Source organism: Carex rostrata, chromosome 19 (assembly GCF_964058835.1).
Source record: "Carex rostrata chromosome 19, lpCarRost1.2, whole genome shotgun sequence".
In the NCBI taxonomy this organism is placed as follows: Eukaryota; Viridiplantae; Streptophyta; class Magnoliopsida; order Poales; family Cyperaceae; genus Carex; species Carex rostrata.
In genome coordinates, this window is record NC_135936.1 from 1,631,204 (window position 1) to 1,656,834 (window position 25,631).

The 25,631-nt window shown below is 34.1% G+C and overlaps 2 protein-coding genes across 3 annotated transcripts; one reads left to right on the forward strand and one right to left on the reverse strand.

Moving 5' to 3' along the window:
• Positions 1 to 756: 756 nt before the first annotated feature.
• Positions 757 to 5,359, forward strand: LOC144572009 (serine/threonine-protein phosphatase PP2A-1 catalytic subunit). The gene is made up of 6 exons (XM_078321402.1): positions 757 to 1,224; positions 2,448 to 2,562; positions 2,745 to 2,853; positions 2,989 to 3,066; positions 3,588 to 3,779; positions 4,810 to 5,359. The coding sequence occupies exons 1-6, from the start codon at positions 972 to 974 to the stop codon at positions 4,981 to 4,983; spliced, it is 921 nt and encodes a 306-aa protein (XP_078177528.1). The 5' UTR covers positions 757 to 971; the 3' UTR covers positions 4,984 to 5,359.
• Positions 5,360 to 7,274: 1,915 nt separating this feature from the next.
• CLPS3 (CLP-similar protein 3) lies at positions 7,275 to 15,236 on the reverse strand. Of its 2 annotated transcripts, XM_078321396.1 has the most exons (11): positions 14,491 to 15,233; positions 13,974 to 14,251; positions 13,811 to 13,879; positions 13,339 to 13,419; positions 13,006 to 13,247; positions 12,020 to 12,158; positions 10,665 to 10,721; positions 8,917 to 9,051; positions 8,432 to 8,667; positions 8,084 to 8,128; positions 7,275 to 7,798 (listed from the first exon to the last, which is right to left on the reverse strand). In XM_078321396.1, exons 2-11 carry the CDS (start codon positions 14,166 to 14,168, stop codon positions 7,711 to 7,713), a joined length of 1,287 nt encoding a protein of 428 aa, XP_078177522.1. In that variant the 5' UTR covers positions 14,169 to 14,251; positions 14,491 to 15,233; the 3' UTR covers positions 7,275 to 7,710. The 2 variants fall into 2 exon arrangements, with proteins under 2 accessions (XP_078177522.1, XP_078177523.1); XM_078321397.1 differs by lacking the exon at positions 10,665 to 10,721 and having other exon boundaries at positions 14,491 to 15,236.
• Positions 15,237 to 25,631: the final 10,395 nt, after the last annotated feature.

Sequence of the window (25,631 nt, forward strand, 5' to 3'; positions counted from 1 at the left end):
ATTATGTATTTTACTTGGAACTCGTCCTCAATCACGGCGCGTTACGTGTCTCTCTATTTTTATTCGTAAGTTTTAATCATATATAAGTTGAACTGTATAAAATTCACATGTATTTAAATGTACAAAATTTATACCTAATATGAACTCAGAGGATGGAACTCACTATGTTTTATATTGGAAATCTCAATACCTGAAATTATTTAGCATTTCAGCTGGAAAGGGAGTTAGAAAAAACACTATACGATGAAAAAAATTCAAAATAAAATTAATTTCGAAATTAATTTAAATCATATAACATATCTTGAAATTTCTTAAAAAATTTATAACAAAAAAAATATATAATATTTTTGTGGGTTAGGAAGCAAGTGCCTCTTCTACCGCTGTGTAGCTCTATCCCCTGTTTCCAGCGTATCCATTGGAACGACGCAATCGGGGACTAACATTCTTTTTCCGAGGTCAAAAGAGAGAAACAGAATTAGCGTGGTCAAATGTTGCCGGTCTATAGCCGACTCGTTACACCGTTTCCTTCTACTTCAAACCTATAATCCACCATCCCAAGAGAATAATGGTTTCTCTATGACCTTAACTAAATACCTGGCATATGACTGTCAAGTGGGTCCTACTCCATTGGCTGTTTCCACTCGAATTTGATATGGCTGTGGAGCCCATTAGCCAGTTTAATCCGACACGAATAGGTACTAGGAAAGACCGAGGGGACAACGCACGCATCTCTTTCTCTCAACCCAATATCTCTCCCCCACAGGCCACAGCTCGAAAAACAGATTTGAAAAAAGAAAATATTCAACAATCAACAAAAATGGAGAAGAAATGACCAACAAGCAAAACACGACAAACCAACTCCGCAAATCTCAATCTCAACCCGATCTCTCCGCCTCCCGATCTTCTCTCCAATTGACGAACCATAACCCTAACCCTAATCTCAGATCCGGACGCTCAGATCAACCGCGACGATGCCTGCGCACGCGGATCTGGACCGTCAAATCGAGCAACTGCGCGAGTGCAAGTTCCTTTCTGAGTCAGAGGTCAAAGCCTTGTGCGAGCAAGCCAAGGCTATTTTAATGGAGGAATGGAATGTGCAGCCCGTGAAGTGCCCCGTCACGGTTTGCGGGGATATACATGGGCAGTTCTATGATCTGATCGAGCTGTTTCGGATCGGAGGTGATGCGCCTGATACGAATTATCTCTTTATGGGGGATTATGTAGGTATGTGTGTCCGATGAGTTAAATCCATAGATAGACTGGAGTCTTCATTTTCGTATTTGTTATTAAATTTTGTAGTGTTTCTCCTGGGATTATGGGATCTTTAATAGTTAGATGTGGAAGAATTAGATTGATTGATCAAAATAACCCTAATCAGTGAATTGATTAGATCACAACTGAATCATAGTTTAAAGGCAGGAATCATTTGGCTATATAATGTCAATAGTTAGTTTCCTTGAACCTATACTTTGAAATAATTGAGGTATGCTGAACATATGCTTATGCTAGATTTGTCATGACTGTTTTATATGATTTATTTTAGAGTGACCATTATTTCTAATTTTCTTCTATGGAAATTGGATCCAGAGATGAAATTTGGTGTGGTAACTACCAGAATGCATGGCTCTTGTGTGATAAAAACTTATAGGTTGAAATTGAAGTAAATAACATTTTCACTTGATAATCTCAAAGTATAAATATTGGTTTGAGTATGATTTAGCTGTGGAAACCAGACCTAATTAGCAAGTGTCATCACTGATATGTGTTCTTTATATAGCTTGAATATTGGTATGCTTTAGATTAAATTGTAAATTGTGGCTCCCAGTAATAACAGTTGCAAAACAACTTCTGCAGTCAAATATGCCTGATAATTAGTTTCTTTTTTGTGGGCTATAATCTTCATGTGTACAAAAGTTTTGTACAACAAAAAGAAAAAAATGTGCTTGGCAGGCAAGATGGGTTTTCAGTAGTTACTAGCATATGTGCCAACTGATGTAAGACTTGATTTACTATTGAGCATTCAAGCTGTAGTTATATTGGCAGGTAACCAAATAAAAAGTGTAAGTGGATTTGTTGACATCAAGAAACAAGCTGTTATGGTGTGCAGAATTATGTCATTCTTAGAGTCTCAACATGCAAAATTACATGGAGAAAGGTGCATTATTGGAGCGTCTTGTAGTGTGAAGTTTTACCATGCAGATAGATGCACTTAGTTACTAAAATTCCATATAATGCACTTAGCTACTAAAATTCCATATATAACGTGTAATATGGTGGTGGATGCAAGTGTAATGCTGCCTGTTAACAATATTATTAGGTGAGCCATGGGATGCGAGAGAGAGAGAGAGAGAGAGAGAGAGAGAGAGGGAGATTTGTATTCCCACCCTTTTTTTTCCTTCTGAACTTTGGTAAAGTTAAATGACAATCAAATGCATTATAAATGGCAGATCGTGGATATTATTCGGTGGAGACTGTGACGCTTCTGGTGGCGTTGAAGGTGCGATATAGAGACAGAATTACTATTTTGAGAGGCAATCATGAGAGCCGTCAAATTACTCAAGTGTATGCTTCATTTTTCCCCTTCAACATTTTTTTTCACTGCCACTGAAAAGGACTTTGGTGTTGTATAGGTTATGACAAAATGCTTATGAATTGAGTTTTGCAAGCCATGACAATATTAGAGAGCTGTAAGTTGCAGAAAATTCTGTTATCTGTAGTTGGACTAAAAATTAAAACTTATGCAGGTATGGTTTCTATGATGAGTGCTTAAGAAAGTACGGGAATGCAAACGTGTGGAAGTATTTCACGGACCTCTTTGATTATCTACCACTCACAGCTCTAATTGAAAACCAGGTGACAAGTTTTGTAGTTTCCTGCTCTTTGTTTCAATTGTTCACTTTTTCATATTTTTCTGGTTTAGGGTAATCATTCTCTTAGTACAGTTGACTGTGTAAAATGACAAAATGACAAAATCAACTTCAAATGTAGGTATTTTGCTTGCACGGGGGTCTCTCTCCCTCATTAGATACATTGGACAATATTCGTGCCCTTGACCGGATACAAGAGGTATGTCATGAGCTTAATTTACTAGATTTTGATAATTATTATTAACAGGAACCAAGCTTGTTCGCAAATTGTGGCCACAAGGTTTATTATGTTTGCAGTTGATGATATGTTTTATCATTGGCAAATAACATTATTCTTGATTTTTTTTGTCAAGCAAAAGCTTGGTTATACTAAAGAATTCCTGGATTTAAATAAAAAAAGTGTCCCTTCCGTCTTGTTCTTTGTTAGAAAATTGCTTTAGAGTGATAGTTTTCCAACTCAAAAGCTGTCCAGGTGAAGGGTCTCTCATTGGGCTTGATAACATTGAGTCCTGTACCAAAATAACTGTTGTTGCCTGACCTGTATGAGCTTGCTGTTTGAATTTCATAGTAGTTAAAGGAAGTATTAAATTCCATCATTTATGACTTTGCACTGCTTCACTGGCCGGTTAAATGGTATAAATATCTTGGTAAGTACAAAAAGAGTCATAAGCTGGAGGGTGGGAATCACAGTTGAAACTGATTGATGTTTTATTGTGGTAGGTACCGCACGAGGGGCCGATGTGCGACCTGTTGTGGTCGGACCCAGACGATAGGTGTGGTTGGGGGATATCACCTCGTGGGGCTGGGTACACGTTTGGGCAGGACATAGCACAACAATTCAACCATACCAACGGCCTCACACTCATCTCCCGAGCCCACCAGCTTGTCATGGAGGGCTTCAACTGGTGCCAGGTTAGTGCATATGTTCCTTTCATGATGTATGGATTCTGATTGCAGTGTCGTATACATAACAGTTGATTAAACTAGGAATTGTTAATTGGTTTGTTGAATATGGTATGGAAAAATTTAAGCAAAATGATTCTCCAAACTATATACTGGTAGAGGAGAGTAGAATTGGACTAGGAAATGATACCTCGCATGATTTAATTAATAAAAGCCACCTGACAGAAACATCCTGGGCTAAGAATTTAGATATAAAATGATAAATTAAATATTTTCTGGATGCAAGAGTAATTTACACAACCCCTGAATAGCTCATTCACATATTGACCCTACTTTCCAAGTTCCTATAGTGTCCTCGAAGGGTTCTACTTGTATCAAATTGATTCTATTTTAGCTGGTTAAGAGCATTAAAGGGGATACACATCAACATCCTTGTTGTCGTGATTTGCACCCCGAGGTGGATGAGGATTTGCTTTTTAGTTGATGTATGTTGCTATTGTTACATTTGCGGTCATCTACAGTACTGATAACATTTGTCTAGCGGATGATGATGTCAGCATCCACATCGACTACATTGCGTATGCATATGATATAATCATATTGTTTGCATTGCTGAACAGTGTGCCAGAATCTGTAATTATTGACTCCACTAAAAGCAATATTTTCATCCAAGTCCGCATCTACTCTATTAATATCCATGTCAAGATGGCAGGGACCATCTTTTTATTGGGATGCAAAACATTAGGAGTTCTAGTAATATCTAAGTCTCCCATTTATTGCAAATTGAAAACTGAAGGGATCAACATGAGAACCTAAAAAAATTGTGGACCAAATTGAAAATGAAGGGGTATGGCAACACTTAGGAATCCAAACCTGATCACATATGAAGTAAATAAAGATTGTTTTAATGATTAAAAGAAAAATTGACGGTGGATATGTTTAATATCAGCTTGTTATCTTCTTGATATAGTGAGTAATCTTTCTTTTTGTTTCTCATTTTAGTAATGTTGTTTTCTTTATTTCTAATTTTGACAAACAGGATAAGAATGTTGTAACAGTTTTTAGTGCCCCAAATTATTGTTATCGGTGTGGTAACATGGCGGCAATACTGGAGATAGGAGAGAACATGGAGCAGAACTTTCTTCAGTTTGATCCAGCCCCGCGCCAGGTTGAGCCAGACACTACTCGCAAAACTCCCGACTACTTTTTGTAATTTCAGTTTTACTGCTTTGACCAACCCAAGATAGCAATCCATCCTCCTTTGCTATTGCTGTGGCGCTTGTTTTATAGTCAGAAAGCCTGAGTTAATGGTGTTTCTCTCTTCCTCTCTCATTCTTTTGTTTTGAAGATAATGTCGTTGCTGTTGCTTCTAGAAGAATGTATTGTGATAAATTAAGGGAAAAATGGCGTTATTGGGAATTTTTGTTGTGTACTTTTTTCGTGTTGTATTAAATACTGAAGGAGAGAGAGGCGGCAGCAATTTATTTTACAATTATTATTCTTTATTATTAGTGTGTTTTTTTTAGAACTGGAAGTGAAAACTATGGGTGCACTGACCTCTAAAAATGTCAGTTTTCTTCTCGCTCTCAGATTTGATTGTTGATTCAAGACTTTTTGATTGATTGTCATGACCTTTCAGATTCTGAAATGGTTGAAAATATTGCATTCAGTATGCTTTATCAGCAGCATTATTTCCTGTGCGTCTCTTGTCAATCTCCTGCGTTCAGACCTAAACAAATGACGCCTACAATAATATTATCAAATTTTAAAGGGTAAATTTTACTAGAGGTTACTAAACTTTGCTATATGTTACAAATTAGTCATTTCACTTTGATTTGTTCCTCTGAGATCATTGAACTTTGTATTTGTTCAAATTAAGTCACTTCGTTAATATTTCTATCCAAATTACTAACGTGGCATTATATTTCCATTTAAAATACTAACAGAATGTACGTTTAACTCATCATTTTTTGAAAATTAAAAATTACTCTTATAATTTGGAGACACCATGCTTCCCTCTTCCTTTTTTTTTTTTTCTCTTCCTCCATGATCCTTTCTTATGCTTCCTCTTCCTTTTTTTTTTCTCTTCCTACGTGATCCTTTCTTTTTTCCCGCCTCCGTCTTGCAAAAACACAAACAAACGAGGGGTCTTATTCCACAGCCGCCTCTTCCATGCCCCTTTTTAATTGATATTTCTCTTTCATATTTTTCTTTTATCTCATTTCACATTCCCTCTTCTGTGCTCCTGTTGTACTCTTCATCGTTAGAATTTGTATTACTGTCAGTTTGATCTTGGATTTCTGAATTCTCTTCAGTCAAGCCCCTTTCTCCAATCTCCTCAAATTTGAATTTACATGACATGTTGCGTATCTCAACTGTTTGTTCTAGTACTTATGATCCCTTTGATTCTGTAATTAAACCAGCCTTTCGGAAACTATCTCTTCTATGCTTTAAAACCGTTCTCTCAAGCCCTGATGAATACAGGTCATTGATTTCTTGATTGTATGCATATTACTATAAGCAGGTTCAAGCTTCCCATTATCCAAAAGACCTCTCAAGGAAGTATGTTTAGATTCTTCTACCCTTTTCTGATAAGTTAATAATGTTTTTATCCAATTAATTCAGTCTAAACTATTCAATTTATTCAATTAATTCAGTCTAAATGATTCAATTTAAAATTTCTGCTTCCTCCGTTGTTATCCCCCGAAGACTTGAGAAATATTATTCCAGAAAACTATTAATCTGCATACCCAACTGATGTTCACCATAGTGCACATGAAAATACATATACTAGATTGATTGCAGTTAATACATGGCACTACAATATATCAAACCAAGAACTAACAGATTTTCTGTCTATTGTGCACAACCTTTGAATTACATTTATGACTGGTCAAATATTTCTTTTGAGTTAAGCTGTTATATTTGTGTTTGTGTTTTTGCAAGACTGGGAGGAGGCTGGAAAAAAGGAAGGGTCACGGAAGAAGAGAAAGAAAAAAGAAGAGGGAATGGTGCATGGTGTCTCCAAATCATCCCAGTAATTTTAATTTTCGAAAAATGATGAATTGGATGTCTACGTGGCATTCCGTTAGTATTTTGGATGAAAATATTAACAGAGTGACTTAATTGGAACAATTATAAAGTTCATTGATCGTTGAGAGATAAATCAAAGTTGAGTGATCAATTCGTGATAAATAACAAAGTTTAATGACCTCAAGCGAAATTTACCCAATTTTAAACAAGAACTGCCTTACCCTTGATATCTTACTTCAGAAGCCCCTTGTTTAGTTTTGACTGGGCAAAAGCTATTCTGTCTTGAAAAGGATAATTGAAAATCAGACCATTTGATCTATATACGTTTTAACTGTCGAATACTGCTGCTTTTGATGCAAGTTCTCAGTACATTTCTTTCTGAGTATTTGAAGGATAGTTGTAATCCGAAGTATAAATGCTGATATAATTGACAATTTACCGAATTTTCTTAAATCATAACAAGAAATGATGTGCTTGATAAAAACATTTATAGAGCCAGAAAAAAAGTAAGACAGTGACTATAATGAAGTCCAGAGAAATTATTAAAGATGTTTAATCTGTTAATAACTTGTGGATCACGTGCACTTGCTCCCAAGTATACTCAAAATAAGAAAGAGTGCAGCCATTTGTAAACAACTATTCTACCACATAGATTGTAAATATTCTAGCAGTACGCATACATCTAAATTATTAGAAAGTTGACATGTACAATTACATCATATGATCTAATTGTTTCCTCTCTTCTACGTTTAAATTACACAAGGAGCAACCAAAGGCATAATTTGACTTGAACAATACTTCTTTTGCATTGAGAACAACTCCAATTACCTTTGTACAATACAACTACAACCTGAGCAATTCAACCTGACTACTAAATCTAAATCTATATCATGCTCGTAGAAACAGATCAAGCTTCCAACCAAGTCAGGGATCCAATAATTAAAATTTTGCTTGGGAGATCTCCAGGGGATGGTGCAAGATATGTTATTTTTCTCCTATGTCAAAGATAATTCACCATTAGAATAAATAGAAGAAAAAGGATGTACATAGACATGCTGCGAAGAAAGGAAACATTTCTTATGTACAAAGGTAAAGAATCAAAGTATCACTTGTATCCGTGCAAAGTATAAAATGTCATGTATGTACCCCAAAACACATCCCGTTACATCTGAGGATAAGGAAAGTTTGTACGTTTTATTAATAACTTAAAAGCAGGTGCAATTTTACTTGTTCCCTCTTGTGAAGGTATTGCAGAGGCATATTGTAAAAAATAAAAGTACCTTTGAATGTCTATGTCTGTCACGTAGATGAAGCCCGCAACATTGCTGTGTTGAATTGATTAAAGAACATTTAGTGATTAAGAGTACGATTTTGATAGTGCCTAAAGCTGATAAAACCAAAAACTGATAAGACTTGAAGAGTCTATCATTGACTAATGTACAAAATTAGTAAGGTTTGGACTTCATCATATTATTGTTTTCAGGTCTTCACGATTTATTCAGATTGCCTTCATTGGTTGGTATTTTGGACTGGGTTTCACATTAATTAGGGCACATATAATGATTCTGTCCAATACAGGTACACATAGCAGGCTCAACAAGTACTGAATGCTACATTAAGGTTTTTACCTGGAAATAATTTGATCAGGTTCTTTGGCATATGAAACAGCCAGAACTGAATGGAACAAGTCTTGGCTTATGTTAATTGCCACAGGACGGGTTGGGTCTGCTGCAGGTTCAGACCCGATCGGGAGTGCTGACCGAGGAGCTTGTGGGCCTCCACCAACCCGATACACTGTGATGTCGCCAAAATTGATGATGTTTGAATGTGGAGAAAGGTCATTTAAGGGGCCGTAAAAATATTCCTAGGAGAATCAAATATCCATTAGATACTTCAGTATTTCATTTGAAGCCACTCCAAACTGAACTACAATTCTCTCAAAAAGGATAACATGATTATGATCCGATTTGTCCATCTTTGGTCATTTTGTCAGTAAACTTTAGCAGTACTGGAGTTGTCTACAAATAAACTCCACATTTGATCACCATAAACATGAGAATTAGATGGTCTAACATGCAAAAACCAAAAGTTTGCTGAGTTGGTTTCAACATACCCTAATCCGAAAGCTTCTAGATTTTTGTCGTATTGCAGGGTTTCTTTGAACAACACCTCCTGATTTGTGAAGCTTCACAACATCAACATTAGGCTTGCTCTTTAGCACATCCTTTAACATGCTACACAATTTTTCCTGCAATCACACAAAAATATTTTCTTATACAATCCTTTGTTCCATTATTATTAGTATTATCACTATTATTATTGGTACCATCATTACATTAGTATTACTACTACTACTACTACTACTACTATTGTTGTTATTATTATTATTATTATTATTATCATTATCATCATTATTATTATTATTTTTATTATTATTTATTTCTATTATTATTTTATTCTTATTTATTATTATTATCATCGTCATCGTCATCATTATTATTATTATTTTATTTCTATCTACCTGGCTTTGTGACTCCGGTTGGGTTTCGTTTCTAGCCTACCCCAACTTGCTTGGGACTAAAGGCTTGGTTGTTGTTTTTGTATATAATACTTTGTTCCAAATTATAATTTAAAATTTATTGCCTTGCAGCAATATGTAATGATACAATTTTGTTTATTATGAATTGGCCATAGTCAGATTTTCAGATGAAAGAGAACTATTATGACTATCTGGATGAAGCAAAAATGCAAGCATTATAACTGCCACAAAAGCATGGATAGGATGAACTGAATTAAGAAATCAAATCAAGAATTAAATTTAAGTTTTTGTAACAGACGGATTCTTTGTATTATCTACCAAGTATTAGCTGTAAACTTGCTTCAATTGAGTGACATCTTTGAAGGGAAACATAATAAAAACAAAGAAAAAAAAAGAGCAGATCTGAGGTTTATAAAATAATCACTAGGATCTTGCAGCTGTGGTTCTACTAGGAGACTAGAGCTTTGCGAGGTTTATCAATTAACCTTGCTACCTAACACCTAATTCATTTCAGGGTTTCCTAATCTCCTTTATCTTGCGCTCCCAAAATGACTGGAAATTAGAGGAAGCAGAAGGAGCTGAAGATTAGTTTTTAGCTCTTAACATCTTCTCTCTAAATTTCAATTTTTTGTTCTACAAATCGCAATTTTTTTTTTTTACTTATTTCATGCAGCACAATTACATGAAAGAAAGAGGGCGGGGGTGGGGTTTGGTTCAATCGAAAGAGAGAGAGAGAGGAAAGCTTTTGACGCACAATGTCATGGCAAAAAGAAACCTGAGATGTACGGCTGGATGTGTTTTAGCGATAAATGTCCGATTGAGTCGGCTCTTCATTTGTTTTTCCTATGTCCATACGCTATTCACACATGGGTATCAGTTGCCAGGATCATGGGACACCAACTGATGCGGCCAGCTCAGTCGGTACAGGATGTGCGGCGGACCACGGACATCTTGGCAGTGGGTGAAACGGGACTCAGATCAGCAGGTTAAGAAGTTTTGGGTCCAATGTTCACAGCTACATGCTGGGTACTTTGGAAACACTGTAACGAAGTTGTATTTGAAGGGAAAAGGGTGCGTCCAGACGTTTTGGCGCAAAGGGCAGTTCAGGATGGCATGTTATGGGCAAAGCATGCATGAAAACAGGGCCAGGATGCAGTCTATACTATGTGCTAAGTGTTTCATGGTTTGTGATTGATGTAATCTCTTCTTTCAAATGCTATACAACAGCTAGCAAATTGTTTGTAACACGGATGTAAACTTTTCTATTCAATGCAGTGCTTGACAGCCACTGTCAACTTTTCAAGAGAGAGAGAGAGAGAGACCTGTCCCAAGACCAAAACAACATTAGCTCCGAAGGTATCGATGGCATTGAGAAGCAACTGTGCACCAACAAGAACAAAGCATAAATAAAAAACTAGATCATGAAAGAAAAATGTACTTCTCTGGTAATCATAATCATAAACACAAAATAAAGACAAGGAATATGCCTTTCTACATGGGATGTGTGTGTGTGTGTGTGTGTGTGAGTCAGTGGGGTGGTTTGGGGGGAGGGGCATTAAATGTAATCCGCTAAATCTGAAAATTGAGGATACATTTTTCTAACTCAAAATCTTTGAAAATCTGACATAACACCATGCAGTTCTGCAACTCAGAACAAACTGAGATTAATTTGTGCCTTTGCAAACTAAATCCTTGGTACAGACAAATCATATAGCACCTGTAACCAGGCTTTGTACCCATCCTGTATTATTAATGACCATATCAGCAGTTCCAGATTGGGCATTCCCATTGAACAGTTCTAGATTTTGCACAGCACTGTTAACTTTCAGGTGAGAAATGACCATACTATCCATGACAAACTTTTTGTTGAAGTTGTTCTAATTGCTGATATCTCTTCATGTTTCTTATTATTGATTCAATATAGGAACAACAAAACAAATTCATATATTACAGAAAAAAGCCATACCAATTTTTATTGGTTTCCCAAAAGGCATCTTATACAATAACAAATTTTATCATATGCAATGGTAAATGAAAAACCAGATATTTTTATATTGTGCATTTGTAACTTCCAGTTCAATCCCTTTGAAATTAGATATTTTGCCTCCAAATGAAGGAAAATCACAATTATCAGAAATAATGACTGTATATCATTCAAAGTATTTCGGTCTTTTCTCACCAAAAAGTTGGTGTTTTTCTTTGAGTAAATATGACGTTCAAGCCTCCAAACTTAAATATCCATCAACAGCTAATTTTATTTTCCCTTTTTGAGGGGGAAGGCGGCAGTGAGGGTTGTAAATAAGAAATTCACATCCTCCACAGTACCTTAATTGAAAAGGTGAATTTCATGTATTCCCATAAAAAACCTATAGTTTACATATTTTCCCCTCTAAAATTCATAATATCATATTAACCCTCTAAAATTCAAAAATTCACAAATTGGTACAATTTATTGCCTTTCCAATTAAAACTCATTTTAAATTTATAACGTACCCATTTTACCCAGAGAGAGAGAGAGAGATGGCATATGAATATTTAGAGTATCACTAGACCAAAGGCTAGTTCTTAAAAATGGTGTTAACTTAATCAATGGTTGGATAAGGTTTTATGACAGATTCAGAATTCAGTGGGCCTTTGCAAATTAAATCCTTGATATAGGGAAATCATAGAGCAATACCTTGTAACCAAGGCCTTCTACCCATCCCATTGTATTAATGACCATACCGGCAGCTCGAGATTCGGCATTTCCATTGAACAACTTCTCTAGTGTCTGTGCGAGTTCCTTCATAAGGACCTTATATAACTCCGGATTTACACTGAAAATTAAAAATCTGATATGATCTTTGGGATTTAACTGCAGACTTAAAGATCAATGAGAAATCTTGGATTGAATAAAGGTTTAATGCACAGACTCAGGACAATTTGGAGTTCGATTTGCATAATTACAAAATCGGTTTATACCGCCCCCACTTCCCCCACTTAAAAAAATGAAGAAAGATCAACAGAAACACTAAAAAAAATATACTATCAAGAATCATAATCTATTCTTACAGTATTGTTTCAGTGTGGTATGCTACCAGGGGTGTACCTGTGACTATGGTAATAGTAGAAGTGTACCCAATTTTATTTTGCTCAACTGAGGGTAAAATGAGATAAAATTGGACAAAACTGACTCTAGCTTAGCTTTTCCATTACTGTTTTTTTTTAAAGAAAAAAAAAGCCTTTTCCAGTACCGTTATGTAAAACCTTAGTTGAGCTATTATTGCATAAAATTAAAGGTCAACTGCAACCTTCAGTTACCTGAGATAATGTGGCTTCAAAAGTTAAACCCTTCAAGAGATCAATAAGTTCTCCACAAGATCTAGGTAACTTCGACTTTTTCCAGCATTTTAATTGCACATTTTGACGGTAAATGTAGCTTACTTGAGGTACCAGTATACAATTGAGAGACATTTAAGTAAATTTTATGTTAATTGAACACTTAATTTCATAATACAGCATTGTTATGGCCCATATATAGGCCAATTTTAAAACTGGCTTCCCTAGTATCCTGATCCCTCATGTCCAGATTAGTAGTGCACCAATTGTTTGCAACCTTCAGTTAAATCTAAGCTTTTGTGGAGCTCAATATATGCCTAAAATGAAGGTTACTAGAGCAGTTACCTGGGAGTTGTGTGCCCATAAAAGTAAACCATTGGCATCTCCAAGGGATTCCCCTCAACGGGATCTATAGGCATCTCCACGGGAGTGGCCCCAATGGATCCAGGTAGGCTAATGGATCCTTGACCTATATCTAGATCCACGTAGGTAGGCTTCCAACCCCTTTTAGCTGCCCAGCTGAGCAGCATCCTGCACAGGGTGCTCTTTCCTGAGTCGGTAGGACCCGCTACAATTACCCGAGGGCCCTGCAGGGTTAATCCAACAGGTAAGTTGCTAAGAAAAATAGAAAGATTAGAGATTGATAGAAATGATTTGGGTTAAATGAGAAGCATCTACATCAGTGGATTGAGAAGCTTTAGCACGTGATCTTCTACCATCGAGTATTGCATGAACATTGATGTAGCTCACCATTGGTGTCTAAATCAACAACGAAATGAAGGTAAGAAAAAGAAAAGTACAAAAGGTTAATCCTTAGGCTAGTACAATTTTCTTGTACTTTATTGAATAATAATTCCTGAGTATATCAAAACAGTTTTAAAGAAAAGTTGTTAGGCGCCTAAATCAGAATTTACTTCTTTTTTTAAAAACAATTTGCTTCAATGTAGTGTCCTGGTGTCTTGTCAGAAAATCTCATAAATATTCAACCCAAAGATTTCTCAAAAGCATATTCAGTAATATAATGAAATGAGCATTTATCGTGAATCACATTCACATACTGTTGCCTTTAGATAGAATGTGGCATAATTTACTCACAAAGTTGCACTGGAAACAATTCAAAGCCTGAAAAACATTAAAAAAAAAAAATCACCTCATCAGCTGTATACTCAGCCTCACTGAATCCATCAAGCTCGATAGTAGCACCGTGCCAAGTAAATATCTGATAAAATAAGTGCACATCCCCATCCCAATTCAAATTGAAATCAAAGACAGCAATGAACTTAAAAATTAAAATAAAAAATGGGAGACTTAACAGCAATCTTCGAGCGAGGAGGGATGGAGAGCCAGATATCTAGAGGCAACTCGCTACCATAAACCTCAGCTGTACCGGCAAGGAGGCGGATGCGGAGAGGCATGTCAGGACCAACCTCCACTCTCAGCTCACACTCTCTCGCTAGCTTGACCTGTCTCGGGGGCTGTACCACCGGTGGTACAGGTGCTGTTGCCATGGCTGTTTAGCTTCAGAAAAGACTGCTCAAAGCCCTAGTAGAGGGTTTTTGTTGGTTTTTTTGCCTGATCCTCCGTTGAATTTCTATTTAATAGGCAAGTTAGTTCGTCCATAGTTTCTTTATTTCGAATTTTATATAAGTCAGAAAAATCAACCACGTTAAACAAAAATTAGAAAGATAAAAAAGATGTGAACAACAACCCTAAACAAGAAACCAGAACGGCAGGGTTAACTCAACGATATCCCGAAAACAAACACGACGAACAACAAGAGCCAGCCGAAAATCAAATCAACAATGTACAAGAATGAAGAGGAGAACTCACCGTCGGCGTGGTCACAAAGTCCCCAGCCGCGAACAATGGCTCACAGTTATAAGCTATGCGACCTACGCGCTAGCAAACTGCGCCACCACCACCGCTTGATCTAAGACCTTTCCCTTTCCGTATCAAAAGTGACTCACAGTCGTTTCAACGGCGTAAAACTTGTGAACGGATGAACAAATTGAAAACTATCTAAAAGTTGGAGGTAAGAATAGTGCCTTCATTTATTCCCGCACTCTCCCTCTCCAAATTAACTTTCTTAACTATATCTTTTATTTTTGAATAAAGATTTTTATCCCCCAATCTCAATCCCCCAGTTTTCCCCCGTGAGTTTTAACTTCATTTCTAATTAATTCTAACTAACTCTAACGGTTTCCATTCTAACAACTCTAACAATTTGTTCTTTTTAGTAAATTCCCGTGAATCTCAAATCAAAGAAAGGAAAAGGAAAAAAATGGAGATTTTTGCATAGCTCAAAACTTCATTCTTCTCCTCTACTACTCGCCTCTCTCTCTCTCCTGCTACGCTACTCCTCGTCTCTGAGCGTGACGGCTTACGATGGCAGCGGAGATCCACTCGCCTTGCTCTCCACTAACCCACGCCGCCGCCGTATAAACCGATTCTAGACCGAGTCTTATGATTTAGAATGATTCTTCTAGTTCCAAACAGATTCTTGCGTTGGATCTTGATTCTTCGATTTTTTCTGCCTTTGTGTGTTATTTCCTGGGGAAGAAGAAAGAGTATTCAATAGGAATTGAACATGGTGCACATACACCTTTGACCCATGAGACTCCTCAATTGAAAATAATTGATCATTTAGGTGGGCTCCAGTTATTTACTTGAATAAAAGAAAGAGGAGTCTCCCAGATTTATTTTTCTCTACTTTTTTTTATCTCCATTTCATGTGATAATTGGCACCTCCATTTTATTTTATTTTTGTTATATTTTTTCTGTTAATTGTTTAATTTTTCCTTTTGTATATTTCTTTATTTATTTTTATTAATTTTTTATTTTTTTTATTCTTTCTTTTTTAAGTGTTAGCAAGTGGTCTTGATACAAGTAATTATTTTTTTTTACAATTTTTTTTCTACTTTTTTAGTAAAAAAAAGGTTCCTGGCAAAAAAGTTCAAGTTTCCGATCTAATTCTTGTGTTTTTAATATTTTTGCACAACGTCATTGAATAGTTGAAATATAATGAAAACTAGCACTGATGGGTACAAATACTTGCTAGCATCCATATGAATACTTGCTGATGATTTTAATATAGCTGGCCTTTAGTCTTTCTTTAAAAAAAAGTGACAGGTAGCATAGCAAAATCATCAAACTTTACCAATTTTTGTTTGTATCGTTGTGTTGATTTAATAATATAATTAAAATAGTATATATAATAGCTATATTGTATTCTAGATTTTTTTAAATTGCCATACCGTCATATCCATATCGTATCTAATACGATATTCGTACCTATATCCATACAACACAGTGTATAACATAAATATTACTACATAAATGCACAGGTGTGAATACTTTCCATATTACGTATTAATACAATCAAGCACCAAATAAAGTAATTTGTAAAAAATATTAAATTATGATACTTTTCAACGTAGCAATTCATAATTTAGTTATAAGTATTAATACTTACATTAAGAGGTATGAGTACTTACAGTACTTGATTTTAATACTTTCAAACGTCATCTAGTGCCACAAGCAAAAAAATAGATAATATATTAGAAACAAACACTTGATATACGAACTATTCACACTTGCATGACAATGTGTGAATACTTGCAAAACTTGATATTGATACTTTTAGATATCATCCAGTGTTATGTGAAAAAAATTGATATAATTCGTTAGATACAAACACTTGATACATGAACTATTCACACTTACATGATGAGGTATAAATACCTGCAATACTTTATATTAATACTTTCATATATCATCTTATGCCAAAAAAAAAAAAACTGTTAATAAAATATTTTAGATAAAACGCTTGATACATAAACTATTAACATTTGCATGACAATGTATGAATACTTGCAATATTTGAAATTAATACATTCATACATCATCATGTGCCATATGGAAATAAAAATAAAAATTTCATAGATTTAGTTAGTTACTAATACTTGACATATGAATTATTTGCACTTGCATGACGATGTATAAATACTTGCACTACTTAATATTAATATTTTCAGACGTTATCCTGTGTCATATGAAAAAAATTTGATAAAATATGTCAAGTACAAACACTTTAAACATGAATTATATACACATGTATTACGAGATATGAATACTTACATGACAGGGTATTCACGACGATGTATGAATACTTGCATGACGAGGTATGAATACTTGCATGACGAGGTATGAATACTTACAAGACGGATAACCCCAAAGTACGTCATCATGGATCTCATTTGAAAGAGAAAATTATGTAGAAGATGTCTATGGTTTTAGATTTGCAATTTTGCTCACGGATTGTCATAATTATTAACGAGATTGATTGGAGAGAAAAAAACCCAACTCTAAAAACGTGTAGAAGATGTGTGTATGATGTGTCCAGTTTTTTTTTTCGAATTACTTAGTATCTTAGGTATGAATACTTGATGCATTATATATTAACACTTGCTCGCATAGGTATCCATATTTGCATGCATCAGTTATAAAATCTATCAAATATTAAGTGGTCCCATAAGTAATTAATGAAGTACAATTAGTTAATGGTCCCCACAAGTAGTTATTGACTGGGGGATAGTTAGTCGATCCCTTTATTTTTCCATTAATTTCGCTAAAAATTTTCATTTATCCTCGAATTAATTAATGTGAATTAATAACAATCCCCACATTAATTATACTGCCCTTTATTAACAATCCCCGCATTAATTATACTGCGAATTAATAACAATCCCCACATTAATTATATTTTCCTTGAATAATAATCCCGGCTAACAATTATTTATCTATTTATTGATGTTCAAGAAAGTATTTATCATTGTTCTGACAAGTATTTATCCTTATATTTGAGAAATATTTATCATTGCTCCTAACATATTAATACTTTGATTTGATTAAACATTACTTATTGACAAGTTCAAGAAAATATTTATCATTGTTCTGACAAGTATTTATAATTATATATGAGAAGTATTTATCATTGTCACAGACGTTTTACTATAAGTTGCAATTATGTCTGAGATGTATCTATCCATGTAATATAAAATATTTTATTATTATGCCTGAAAAGTATTTTACTGTAAGTTGCAATTATGTTTGAGAAGTATTTATCTATGTAACATAAAATATTTATCATTATGTTTGAAAAATATTTATTATTGATGTTTTACTGAAAGTTGCAATTATGTTTGAGAAGTTTTTATCCATGTAACATAAAGTATTTATCCATGTAGCATAAAGTATGTATCATTATGTCTGAGAAGTATTTATCATTGGGTGAATGAATTGTTTATTTAATAGTCCCTAGTTGTGTGGGGACAATCCAAAAAAACAAAGAAATTTTGTGCGGGAATAACTGATAAGTATTTATAAGGGGATTGTTTATTTAATGGTCCCCAGTTGTGCAGGGACAATTAAAAAAAAAGAAATTTTGTGCAGGGACAATTGATGGATTGATTTGTTCAATCATAAATAGAGATCATTGCATAGGGATTAATACTTTGCAAATTCAGAATAAATACTTTGATGCTTCAAGTTAAATACTAACATTTTCTGCGGAGTATTAATGATTGAGGGGTCCTCCTATGACTTTTTTGCAGTTAGTGCGGAATTTTTTGTGAGATTGAGACTGCGGAAATTATTATCATGATCCTTTTGTAAAATGAGATAGCAAGTAGTTTATGTAGTAGGCCGAGTTTTCTTTAGTGGGCTAACTATGATATTATTAGGCAAAAAAACAAAGTAGTAGCCTGTAGCCACAATATTAGCCCAATAAAATATATTAAATTTAATTGGGCCATAATGGGCTGCATACGTCTTGTTGCTTTTGCTCTCTTGTGTTGCGTACAGCACTTCGCTTCTTTAGCAACCGCCTTATGGCCACCATATACATCCATTCAACGATCGGGGGTCACAATTGATGGGGCGACGTATGCGCCGCCTCCCCGGCAGCCGGCAAGGAAGTCGGCGACATCGTCACCTCTTCTCCGCCGGCTCGATCCAAGTACGGCACGATTTTTCCCTTATTTATGCGGTGCTTCTCTATCTGTTAATCTCTTTTAAATCATGGCTCTCTTTCACGAATCACACACACACACAATCCGGATTATCGATGACTTCTTAATTACAAAAATTTAGCGGTGCTTTATTAAAATTTGAATTAGCTTTTATTACGCACACGATAATAGATCCCGCTAAGATGGAAGCAACCATATAAATATTACAATAGATAAGAAAGAAATGTGATCATTTTTCAATGTAAAAATTAAAGGTGCATATAATTCTCTCTTAAACTGAAAATAATTTGCGAGATCTAGATCTGTTTCCTATATCATATGCTTTTATTTAGACAAATGGTAACACATGTGCCTTCTTCTATGCCTCTGATTGATTTAGCGGGCGACTGGCGTTCTAGTCGAATATCTTTTGCTCATATGTAGATCCTTCAAGCATCTTAGTTTTTGACTCCGTGGAACAGAGTACTGTCATACCTGAATGCAACCAGCTAAAGTAAGTTGTTACTTTCCAATTGCTCGTCTCTGAATATTTAAGGTCAAAAGTTCATTTTTGCTACTAAGAAATTAGCATCACGTGCTTTATGTTCAAGTGACGGATTCGATGGATGTTGGATCGTTTAATTTGAGAACGGGTTTCTGAGCTTCTGTAACAAGCAGAGTCTCAGGTTAATTAACTTGTTAGCAACAAAACTTTTAGTAGCCCTAATTTTAAGACTTTCATTATTGTTTTTTTTAATAAGAGTTCCCTTTAATTGGAACATCAATTTTTTTAGCTTATTACGTAAATTGAGCATGGTTCTTTCATTAGAATTAAAGATCCAGTAGCATTTGTTCTAGCCTTAGAATTAGAGCCTTGAGTATTTAATATCACCATTTTAGTGTTATAACCTTAGCATCGGATTTCTAGCATTTCAATATCATCACTTTAGACCATCAGTGTATCTAAAATGATGTACTGAAATCTAGAACGAAGAAAGAAAGAAAGGGACAGATCAATTCTTGTCCGAGCAACTTCTGAATTTAATTTTTAAATACAAAACTTTGTGTTCTGAAAAAGAGGTTTAATGCCCATTTAATTACTAAAATAATTAAATACAATTCTAGCAATTATTGACAATTTATTATCACTTCACAAAACTTGCAAGCTATCATATAATGCCATAAAAATATCTAAGATGAAAATAGATTGCAAATTTTTTAAGTGTGTGTGATGTTGGAATACGGGCTGAATATAGTTTTATGGGCTGGATTTACCTCAGAATAGTGTAATGCGGACTGTGATGTTTGAATCTTATAGCTTGCGTGACCCAATAGAGATTTATTCTGAATTCGTTAGTCGTTACTAGTGAGCCCATGCAACGCTTCATAGAGTAGTCAGAAAAGAATCGAAGTCCTACATAGGGCTGGATTTTCCAACAATTTTTTTCAATATTTTTACATCAACACTTTTCATCATTTTTTAATAAATAATATAAAAATTAACAAAAGAATCGAAGTCCTACATAGGGCTGGCAAAAAAATTCGTAGTTCGTGATTCAATTCATGTTTGATTAGGGTTTGATTCGAGTTTAATTCAATTCAAAATTAGTTCGAATTCAAAAGAATCAAACAATGTTCAGTTCGAAATTAATTCAAACCAAATTCAAATTGGGTATGATTCGATCGAAATGAGTTTGTGAACTTTTATGGTTCTCATAATAACATCGGTCGTTCATTTACCTAATGAAATTAAAATTCAAGATAGAGAGTCATAATTTAACATAGCCGACGCTCTTTCACTTTCAAATTTCAATAACCTAGTTCTCTCTCCGCCTCTCCCTGACTCGTTCTTCCTCTCGCTCTAAAGCCTAGCTGACACTCCTGGCGACTGGCCGTTTCTCCTCTCTTCGACCTAGACGGCTGTCTCTCCTCCGCCTTCTCTACCTTTCGGATTCTCACTTCATTAGATGGTCTGATAGAGGGTTTGATTGAGTGAGCACTCGAGGTACAATTACTTGTTTTACTGCATATTTCAGTTCTTGTACTTAATTCTTTTTTTACGATTATTTGTTGTGATGTATTTTTTCATAAATAATTTTTCAACTTAAAAATACTTATTTCATACCGATAAAAGAAAGCTGTGTGAATTTTGTCCTGCCAGAAGAAAATTAATGTATAAACTACCAGTATAACTAGGCCTGCTTAAAAAATATATAGTTCTTAATTCAATTCAACTTCGATTAAAAAAATGTGTAGTTCGTAATTAATTCGATTCGAAATAAATCAAATTTAGATCGGTTCAAATCTTATTTAAATCCAATTCAAATTAGAATAAGGTTGATTCAGATTGATTCGTTGCCACCCGTAGTACCACACAGCACGTGTTTTTTGTTCGACGCGTCATATTTTTATCCGGTCAGGTTTGCGTGAAAAATGGTTGCCTACTTGCCTGCCACTTCTGTATTTTTACTATGCTAACTACAAAATAAAGTCCGACACATCTATTCCTCCGACATTTTTATTTTTACACAATTTTTAAAATACTTTAATAAAAATAATCAAAGTTTTGAAATTTTTTTAAAAATACCCAAAGTGCGAAAATATTTCGCACTCCCGAATAAAAATTCGGAATCGTGAAATATTTTCAAGATCCGTGCTGGATTTAATTGGGTGCTTCAAGATCCGTGCTTGTAACATCCCAAAAAATTGAGTTATTTATTTTATGCATAAAAGCTTTTATTGAAATACTGAAATCAACATTTCTTCTGAAAAAAAAATATATATAATTTTAAATAAATATTTCATCTAAAATAACAATTAGTCATTAGTTTCAATTATAAATGTGTTTTTCTTAATAATAATCGATTCAATTAGTCGTCTATAATAAATTGTATTTTCTCCGTTAGTTTTCCATATAATTAAATTAAAACGTTTTTTTTTTAAATAATGATTAAAATGTGAGAAGATGTACAGAAGAGGCACCTATTAATTGGTGTGCAAACTTTCCATTTTCATAACCGCTCCTTTTTAATAAATTTCCTGCCGTAACCCCTTTGTTTTATCCCAAACCAAATATCTACTTAAATCATTTTATTTCTCTGCCACGCCTCTCTCTTTCTCTCACCCTAAAAGAAAAAGAAAAAGAAAGGAAAAATAGAAAGAAATAGAGGGAACTTATCATGACAATTATTTTGATATTCAATTTCAATATCCGATTCGAATTCTGACTACGCCGCCATGATTCTAATATGTCGTTGCAAACCGATATGAAATTCTGAATATCTCGCTATCAGGTAACCGGACTTCTCTATAATCTGTGTTTTCGTTTTGTATGGTTGATTTGAATATTAGTATTGCATATTGAATTATGATGGCATATTTAACGGGATAGCGGGTCTGAGGTTGGAATTTGATATGTGATTGTAGCCTCTCACTGTTGGATGGATTTCCCAGTGGGTTGGCGGCCTTCCAATGTTGGATGGATTTCCCATTGGATTGGCGGATTAAAGGAATTGTGTTATGAGAATGTGGGAATCGCCTGTGACAGGGATTACACGTGTGTGAATATGATGTGACTTGTTTTATGGATAACCTAGACCGACGTGCTATCGCCGATTAAATATGCGTGCATAATTTGATGTGAATTTGTGTGGATTAATCCAGCCTATTGGAATAGTTGTTAAATTAAGCCAATTGTAGAGAAGCGCGTCGTTAAATAACCGGTTACTGAGCTTTGTAGCTGACTCCGTTTTGTTGTTTTCTTTTCATTTCTGTTGGCGACGTAGGTTGACGGGCCAAGGAAAGATGTGAAGATGCTTATATAATCACGCTCTGGATGGTAAAAATCTGGGGTGTGACAGTGCTGGATTTAATCCAAAGGTCCAAACAATTCAAAATTTCAATATGGTCTCATTTAATTGGTTTAAATTTCGTTTCTTTCATAAATTCAAATCGAAAGTTCGTAAATTTTTGTAATTATATTCGTACATATAATTCGTATTATTTCTCAATTTAAGAATCGAATAATTCGATTTTCTTTTATATAATTATATATATTCAATTAATTATCTAAAAATCCTAAATGTATGAGTTTTATAAATTCTATATTTTATTTAATTTCTGAACGACCGATTAAAACGAATCTAAAATTTTAAAATATAGATGAACTATGAAAATGTATATTAAAACTTTGAGATTTACAACATAAAATAAAGTATAGAACCAATAATTAGTTATAAATCAAAAATTCGTTACAAGTTCTATTGAACCATTTAGAAAAGAAATTTAAAGTTTTATTTGTATTAATAAATAAATAATTGAATTCTAATTAAAAGTATAATTATACGAAATTATTCATACAAATAAAATATAGAATTTATAAAGCTCGTTCATTTAGGATTTTTAGAGAATTAATTGAATATATATAATTATATAAAAGGAAATCGAATTATTAAAATCTTAAATTGAGAAATAAATATACGAATTATATGTACGAATATAATTACAAAAATTTATGAACTTTCGATTTGAATTTATGAAAGAAACGAAATTTAAACCAATTAAATGAGACTATATTGAAATTTTGAATTGTTTGAACCTTTGGATTAAATCCAGCATGGATCTTGAAGCATCCAATTAAAACCAGTATGGATTTTGAAAATATTTTACGGTTTTGAATTTTTATTCAAGAGCGGAATTTTTTCGCACTTTGAATATTTTTTTTTTTTTTTTTCAAAACTCTAATTATTTTTATTAAAATATTTTAAAAATTAAGTAAAAATAAAAATGTCAGTCTATTCCTCTCTGATGCACGTCATATTACGGACAACTTTTGCGTGGGGCCGCACACATCAATAATTGAAGTCTGAAGTCGTCGCATGAGGCCCCGTCAGAGCGGACTTGGTTGATTTGAATACTCCATGTATAACGTCACTGCTTACGTTATTACATTCTAGAAGTGATATACTGATATTCTGTGCCGCGAGCTTTTGGCAACTAAGAGGAAAACTAGATTTTATAGAGTCAGATATTATATGATTTAGAAATAATTTAGATATAATTTGAGAATGATTTGGTTCTACGAAATAGGAGAAAAAAAAATCAAAATAAAAAACAAATATTTTTTGTTTTGTGTTTTATTTGCAAATAGTTCGTAAAATTCATTTTATTCGGGAATAATTTAGTAATAATTCAGCTAATCGAATAATTCACCGTTCGGTTTGAAAATCCATAAAATATATTTTATTATGAATATTGTTACTATACTAACTATTAAGACGCAAAAATACAGGAGTGGAAAACAACTATTGCACAATTCTCTTTAGATATGATGCACCGTATCATAGAGGAATCTATAAGGATGAAAACGGATCGAATAGTGGTAAAATCATATTCGTATCTATTTTTATTTTCCAGATACGAATATGGGTTTGATATTGGATAAATACATATTGATCAGATATCCGTAGATATATACATAAAATATTTTCATAATATATATTAAACTATATGGTATATATCTATTATTCGGATACTGATAATTAAAATTCAAAGCCATATATGTCTGCCCGGATATTCGGATGTCATATATATGTATCTAATTTGCGAATAAGGATTCGGATTCTGTCGAATAATATCTGACTCGTTTTCAACCCTAGGAATAGAGCTATAAAGAAAGTAAACACAGGTGAATAGGGGTGAAAACAAAGCGAATTCGGAGCAGATAATTTTTTTTTAAAAGAGGCTATCATCAAATCTTTATCAAAGCGAATTCGGAGTAGATAATGCTATTATCAAATTTGTATCTGTCATTCAATAAGCAAATACAAATACGGATACAGATAGTAAACAAATATCAAATCCAAAATCAAATCCGTCTTAAATAGATACAGATACAGAACAGGTAATTCACAAATACGAATTTGAATACAAATATGAAATATGAAATATGAAATATGAAATGAATAATTATTGAATAATTGAGTCATATAAATTTTACGATTGAAAAATCTACACTTCTGATGTGGCTACACTGCTAGATTTTTGTTGTTATATATTTCAATATAGTTTATACTATTTAACAACGACCAGCGAGCTTAACGCTTTAAGACCCGTCAATTTGACCGTTGATGAACGGCTACTCGTAAACATAACGGGTTGGAGAATTCAGTTTCAGAATGGATTCAATATAATAGTTTGGCGTTTTCCCCCGCGTAAACTGCAAGTTAAGAGGGGTCCATTATGAAATCGATTCTTTAAGCCCGAAATAACCCAATCGATTATCCATTAGAAGGCAATGTACGGAATGCAACAATCTTCATGCATATCCGGTTCGCTTCTGACAAAAGAGTAGCTTTAATCCCACATTATTTTTGCTATCTTTTCTGTGTCCCCATAGCTTCTATAGAACAACTAGATGCGGCTCGGTAGCAATTAATACTAGTCTCCGCCATTTTACTGATCCGGATTTGGTTCCGGATATATAGATTCAGATATCCGACCCGTTTGTCAAGAAAAGAAATTATCCGAATCTGAATTCGGGTTTTTTGTTCTTTTTAATAAATCCGTTCACTGTCTATCCAAATCGGAAGAGAAACTATCCAAAATTTAAATACACAGATCCGTATTCAGAAAATTATCCGCTCCGTTTATCTAAGTCGGTTCTCACCCCTACCTGTGACCTACGCGGCTACGCCCGAGAACCATTGTTCGCACATCACGCTGTCATCATTTGATACAAATTTGTCGCTAAATGTTTCTATTTTGTAACAATAATTGCCAGATCACAAAACCAGCAGATATAAGTCTTTTCTATTAAATTTGATAATTGCTATATCAAATTCTACATCAGTTTTGATTTGATAATTGGCTGTGTCAAATTGGAAGATATTTGCTTGGTTCAGTTAAACAAAATTTCTATTGAAAGAGATGACTAAAATTAAATTGTGCACAACTGAGGGTGAG